This window comes from Amaranthus tricolor, chromosome 2, assembly GCF_026212465.1.
Source record: "Amaranthus tricolor cultivar Red isolate AtriRed21 chromosome 2, ASM2621246v1, whole genome shotgun sequence".
Taxonomy (NCBI): Eukaryota; Viridiplantae; Streptophyta; class Magnoliopsida; order Caryophyllales; family Amaranthaceae; genus Amaranthus; species Amaranthus tricolor.
This window is the reverse complement of record NC_080048.1, coordinates 35,944,936-35,952,233: the sequence shown is the minus strand read 5'-3', so window position 1 is coordinate 35,952,233 and position 7,298 is coordinate 35,944,936. Positions and strand designations below refer to the sequence as shown.

Below are 7,298 nucleotides of genomic sequence, written 5' to 3'. Positions count from 1 at the left end.
AATGAAAATAAAAATTAGTGTAATTTTGGTTGAAAAAATCTTCTGCCTATCTTAATTGTCATGTTTGGTCAATTTCAATCATCTCTTTTTCTTCATAAAATTCATTCCAATACATTACTATTGAGAGAAGTGGTATTGGGTGGTAATGGAAATTTATAAACAAAAACTTTTTTGTGATCCAAGTTTCATCACCATGGGAATGACATGGAACTTTTGATGAAGTTTTACACCATAAATCATTCTCAATGCCATCATTTAGTATCACTAATCAAACGGACCGTAAAAGTAATGACTATTGGTGTTGAATGCGGCAAGGATTGGGTTGCTTTGAGTTATCCCGTCTTACCTTAGTTTGAGCAGCTATCATCTTACTCATGTAAGTTTTTAGGTTTGGCTCTCACATACCTCACTCCTTCCCTCAGCCAACCTTATAATTTAAAAGAAATTAAAACACCTAATTTCAAAAAACATTGAAATTTTCGAACAATACTTTAAGAAAATCTTTTGGAGGTAAAGATAGAAAATTTTCCAAGGATCATCATTTGTATAAGAAACTAATTTTATAGTGAAAGCCCATCGAGCTTATAGAGTTAGATTTTAAATATTCGTTTATTTATCAAATTTGTGAAATCTTACTGTAAAATTTCTAAAAAAAGTTTCATTTTCATAATCAAACTATTTTCATAATATATAATTGATATTATACTCTATTTTTTTAATAATAAAGCTTCAGCTTTCACGTTATTGATACACAATTATAACATTTAATACCTTTATATTTATATGTGCATAACAAAAAAAATCATAAAAAGTTGATACAATAAAAATATGTATCAAGACAAATCAAACAAAATATCATGCGACTATATTTTTCTTTATACATTTAATAATAATTGTAAAATAATTAATTGTTGAATAATACTCCATTGTTAATCAAGTATAAATATTAAAAAATAAAGGAGGTAATTAATAAGATACATTCAATATTTTGAAATTAATAATATCAATTTAAACTTTTAAAAAAATATTCTTCATGTATCATTTGATTTAATAAAGTGCTAAAAAGCTAATAAAAAATCACGGTTTTTCTTTATATTTTTAGTATATATCAATTCGATTTTAACAATTCTTTAAGAATACATTTCATAATTCATTGGATTTAAATCAATTAGTGCTTATGTAATTAATAACATACAATAATTAATATTAAAATCAAAATTGAAAAAAAATAACATAAATAAAAACAAGTAAAGAAAGTGATAGAATTAAAGTCCACAATAGTCTTTGATGGTGCATACAGCCATTCGAGTAACATCTTCGGTGTAAAAACGTAGCAATCCCATGTAATCAAAAGGCTTAAATTGTAAAGGGTGCTCATCATCTACCAATTCTTTTGGTGTTTCAATTGTGTCTTTGGTTGTTGAGAACAATGCAAATGAATATCTTGGCTTCTCTCCTTTCATTATCACACGATGTAAAGGTGCATGTATTCTGTTGTTGCTCCATGCCTATACGTAATTATTACCCATATCAATATTCATGTCATCATGGAATTAAGTGTACAATCATGTTAACTAAAAGTTTAAGCGACGACTGATCTATCACAACCCTTGTACGCGAGAGTTTTGTCCGAAGGCCTAGTGCTAAATATTCAACTTAAATAAAGACGTAGATTAACTTTAACTTTGTTCTGATACCATATTAAGGACAAATCTTAATCAAAAGTGCACGATAAAGATTTACTTAATTTCAAGATATACAACTATATATTATACTCTAACAGTTATAAAATTAATTTATGTTATATACCTTTTGATGTTTAGAAATGTGAGGTATTTCATCAATAATTTTCGCAAAAATTTAGCAGTTGTAGGTTTCAAAACCCTAAACAATAATATTTCATCAACAATTTTGCAAAAACTTAATATCTGTAGGTTTTGAATCCCTAACCAACAATATCACAAAAAGACACGTAACCAACTGATCTATGTTTGACTGACATCGAACTTTAAAGAGTTTGTTAATATATGAGCCAAAACTAATACAAAGTAGGAATATATGTAAGGACGTAAGGACTCTTTATTTTGATGTTGTTTCTCATAAGATTAGCTGATAGATATTTATTAATTAATTGTGAGACATGAAAACAAAGATTAAAATTTAGAAATGAACACAAAGAAGTGGAAGAAGTATTGAAGACATACCAAGAAAGGTTCACCGGCCATAACAACAAAAGACTGAGGCGAGGAGTCAAAACTAAGCCAATGACCATCCTTAGTTTGAACCTCTAAGCCATTCACATCATTCTCATGAAGTATAGTAATAAAATTTTTGTCAGTATGACCAAGTGCACCAATATTGTCCTCGTGTTTAAGGGGTACCCTATATTTTGCTATCCGAAGAAGGTACGTTTTGGAGTCCAAATGATCCTTATAGTACTTCTCTACTCCATAACTCTCGAACACCATCCTTATTACCCCTTGTTCTAGCTCTGCTACTTTTGTTGCGTATTCATGGATCGTTTCACTGCGCCCAAACCACAATGATTTTTAATAGTTAATACCCAAATTCTTAAATAAGACGATCTTTATATACAGTGAGACTATTTTTATTAAGCTGATTCAATATATATTTATTGTCTTAAAGTGATCATTTTTAAAGGATCAATTACAAAAATAAGCTAATTATATGGATCTTAAAACGATTTCATACAAAACGAGCTTTAATTAATATAATAGCAGAGGTTTTAGACATATTTAATTAATGATGAAGGTAGTCAAGCATATGTATGGAGTATTATATATATATATATATATATATATATATATATATATTTTCTGTTGGCCCTGAGAAAGCATTTAACTTAAAATATTCTCATATATTCAAGTTAAATAATGTTTTTCTTTCTAGAGAGATAAAGGAAATATATGAGTGTTATAGTGCTACTACATCATATTAATAGCTACATTACTTTTTAATTATATGGTTTAATCTGGTTAATTACTTGTCTTTTCACTTTTACCATTTATATAAAAGATTGATTTTTCTTTCTTTTTAATTTATATCATAAATATCTACATTATTTAACAGTAAAATAAAAAATAATTCATATTATAGAACTAGCAGATTTAGAAGAATTCAGTAAATCTCATCAATATGTTTTTTTTTTATCCATTAATAATCAGTTGACTTGAAAATTATGGATAAATAGTGAAAAAATCAACATAATTTAAAGAAAACTATAAGAGGTTATATTAAATTAGTCCCTTATTCTGAAATAAAAATCAACAATAGCACTTCTTATCCCATGATTGTAATAATGCTCATAATCATGAACCTTTTTTCTATTGAGTAGTACTCAAGTTTCAACTATAACCAAATTAGTAAATATATCTTAATATAATTGGATAAATCCATGTTGACATAGATCGAAAATAATTTTAAATTACCCAAACTCAGTCAAATTAGCAACCAAAAAAATTGTGGAGGTATTTGTCTGTTCACTTACTCTTTACTTTTTATTAGTCAAATAATAAAATAAGTAAATAAAAATAGAGAAAGTATTTGATAATTGATGAATATTGTCAAATTATCTTTGATTGCAATTAAATAAAAATCGAGGAAATATTTGGTAATTGAATCGGCCATTTGAAAAAACTCTTTTAAACTAAAATCAAAACTCTACTATGACTTTGGCTATGAGTTTATTAACTTTTGATTTTTTAATCTATTTTTTTTTAAATAGAGAGCCAACAATAAACAATCAATTTATATTAAATATGTTCGAAACAAATGGTTTAACATCTAGTATAAATCTAATGCTATTGTTAGAAACTTGAATATATAACATATATTGGGACTTTAACCATCAACTCAAATTATTGATTAAGTTGGTTTCATAATATAAAATGAGAAGCCACCGTGACAAAAAATCACGAGTTTGAATCTCAACCACCCTTCACTTAAAGTAAAATATTCAACGTTATATACAATAAGAACATATATTGCATCCACACTTTCTAACCCAAAACATATTTTAGAAAAAAAGATGGTATGATAAGTTAAGGTGTGATTGAAAACATACCAAAAGAGTGGATTCCCATTAGGCCACAAGAGATTAGCAAAGTTATGAACCTCATCAATGATGGGTGCATTCCCAATTCCTAGACTTTCAAGTAAAGGCATGACTTTTCCTGGCTTATAGTAACCATGGTAAGGAAGATCAGAACAATTTCTTGCTTTTACTTCATTAGGAAGATCAAACATAGGCTTTATAACATCAACAGCCTTATTATGAAGATCTACTGAAAACTTATCATACATAGCTACAAAACATCCATATTCTTCTAGTGCTTTCCTGATCTTGTTGCTTGTTGATACCCATGAACTTGTTCCTGGGTTTAAGTTTGTGCTATTCAGGTTGATTGTAGGAAGCTTTTGACCAGTCTTGGTAACCATGGTTAGTTTCTTATGATTATCTTGGGTTAGTGATGAATTTCTCTGACAAAAAGACAAGTTTATAAATATATACCATAATGTATATGTATTAAAATACATGATGACTTTTCTAGAGGATCATCAAGATTATGAAATGGGGATCAAACAAAATATTACATTATCAAATAATTAATAAAATAAAACTTAATTAGTATGACTAATTAATCTAATCTTGAATTATTCCACACAACACAAGATTGATGTACATATGACTAGATTTTTATTCACTTTTTTAGATTGGGCGCAGGCTAGAGAATCTGTATATACATATTAAGGGAAAAAACGAATAAAAAGTCCCAAACCACTAGACCAACTCATAACTTTCTAATTGTTTATTAATTAGTATTAATAAAGAGTAATACATCAAGATTTACTAAATCCTCTGAATATATAATACTACTAGCTAGGTCTATATCACTATAAGCATGTTAATGTCAAATTATAAATGAGATCAATTGGCCAAATTAAAACTATATAAATAGAAATAATAGTTTTTGATACTATATGTTTCTATTTGTTAGATTTTACCCATTCCCTAGTGTTTAAACATTTTTATTTTAATTTGTCGCTTTAGCTTTATAATATTTTTATTTTATAGTATTTTCATTACATTTTTTAGTATAATTTTTATTTTACATTTTTTATTTTCTCTCGTTTCTAATCTATTCATATAGTTTATTGGTTTTTATTAATTTTTAGTAAGTGTTGTAATCTAATAGGGATGGAGAAAGTATATGTCAAAAATGAAAAGGAGATAAAAATTAAGTTAATTAGAGCTAAATCAAATATCAATCACTAATCAGCATGCTAAGTCACGCTGATAAGTCGTCATGGCTGATCCTTATATCCATCAAATGCTATAATTTTCTACAATTATACGTGTTAATTTTATATACTAGTCTAATCCCTCGAGAATTCTTAATTTATAGTATTATACTAATGTAGTATATATGTATTTATGATAATTAGAGTATGTAAGCAACTTCATGGTGGTTACGTTGCTTTTAAAATTGACTTTAGTTTGGATTAAGTTAAAAATAGACTTAATTCCACATTTATTTAATCTTATATAACCAAACAAACATGATTAAAAATGTATTTATAATAATGTCTAAAATAATGTGAATTTTAAAAATCGATTTTAATCTAATCCAAAATATTTGATCTGAAATCAAGTAAATAATCTAAATCAACATCTCTAGCTATAGTGTTTCATTTTTTCTTGATATAGACTAATTCTAAAATTTGAAAATTTTAATATAGTAATTAGTTTTTAAAGTTATTATATATTCAATTTCATTAAGTACACAAATTTAAAAATGTAATTATTTTAGATGAATAAAGCATTGCATGCTCATCGAGATGAATTGAAAGAAATTCAAATTACATCACTTAAAATAATAAAGAATAAAAAAGGTTATAATCAAACAAGTAACATATTTTAACTCTAATGAAGACGTTGATCCATTCCACCCCAATTCCATTAAGTGAAGGGTATGGTTTGAGAGTTAGAGATAAGCAACTTTATGTACTAATATTAATTATTAATAACAGTAGTAAAGAAGTTATATTTGATTGACCGTTAGTACCTAACATCATATAATATATTTTTATATAAATAAAAAATACACATAATTTAATGAGTGATTTTACTATAATCTATTATAATCAGAAACCTAAAAACTATGTATTTAGCCTTATCAAAATAAGGGACATTCATAGATCAAAATATAATTAATGATGATACTAAAACAAACATTCCAAATATTAATAATGAACAATAATATGGTACAATAATACTCCACATAAAATACTTCATAAATTAAAGAGAAATTAATAATTTAGGAATTAAGAAGAAAGCTTACAATTTATGAAGAGTCTAAAATGAAATTAAGTGCTTGGTTGTAAGTTGTAAGTTGATGAATTACTAAGTGAGAGCAACTTGGGATTATATAGAGTTCTATACATATAATTTATAGAGGAGAAAATAATTAAACAACCGACCACTTAAAAAATAAGATTAGAAAAATCAGAAATAAAATACAAATTGTAATTATCCTAAGATAAATAAGAGATAATTAGTGAGATTAGAGAGTAAACCCATTAGAAAAGGTCGGTTCCATAATAAATGGGGTTGTGACCGTAATTAGTTGTATCAATAAAGGTTGGTTGTCCTATGTATTAAAACATACGAGTAGATTTTAAGAGGGCGCAGTTGAGATGATGGAAGGGGCGGTATTTTCAGTTCGATACTTGGATTCTGCGGCGGACCAAATCTTTGTTACGTCATCCATGCCATAATCGTATCTTTCTTGGGTCTATTTTATTCATAGAGCCCCTCTGACTTTTGGTTATACTAATGGCTAACATACTCGCTACATTTTGATTATGTGCACTATTTATCGTTCAAGTTTATTTTATATATTGCGACTAATGTGTAATTAATAATATAGTCAAGTGAGATTTTATTTGAATCGTCTAATCACATGCTTTTATAATATTAACTTTTTTATAATTTTTAAATTTGTATAATTCAAGATATAAATAGAGAAAATTACACATTGGAATGCGTAAAAAGTGAAATATAGCAAGTATAATAGAATGGAGGAAGTTCATACTATCTAGGTTTAATCTTTCACAGTTCCAAAATACTTGCACCACACACATTTTTACGCAATCCAATATATTTATCGGATCGTTTATATCTAGAGTTATCTATTATTAAAAATTATAAAATTTTGATACTATAAAAATATGCGACGACACGAAAAAAACAAGTACCTACATGACTATGTTTTTTT

At 26.7% G+C, this 7,298-nt stretch overlaps 1 protein-coding gene across 1 annotated transcript; it reads right to left on the bottom strand.

The window, feature by feature from the left end:
- Positions 1-1,083: 1,083 nt before the first annotated feature.
- Positions 1,084-6,464, bottom strand: LOC130806246 (probable 2-oxoglutarate-dependent dioxygenase AOP1). The gene is made up of 4 exons (XM_057671254.1): positions 6,363-6,464; positions 4,085-4,500; positions 2,205-2,526; positions 1,084-1,508 (listed from the first exon to the last, which is right to left on the bottom strand). Exons 2-4 carry the CDS (start codon positions 4,456-4,458, stop codon positions 1,266-1,268), a joined length of 939 nt encoding a protein of 312 aa, XP_057527237.1. The 5' UTR covers positions 4,459-4,500; positions 6,363-6,464; the 3' UTR covers positions 1,084-1,265.
- Between the last annotated feature and the right edge of the window lie 834 nt (positions 6,465-7,298).

Excerpts from the sequence above, each read along its gene's own strand:
- LOC130806246 (XM_057671254.1), bottom strand. The coding sequence starts at position 4,458 with ATGGTTACCAAGACTGGTCAAAAGCTTCCTACAATCAACCTGAATAGC. Across the intron at positions 2,527-4,084 it reads AATGGGAATCCACTCTTTTG|TGAAACGATCCATGAATACG; the intron begins GTATGTTTTCAA and ends GTTTGGGCGCAG. Across the intron at positions 1,509-2,204 it reads TGGCCGGTGAACCTTTCTTG|GCATGGAGCAACAACAGAAT; the intron begins GTATGTCTTCAA and ends AATTACGTATAG.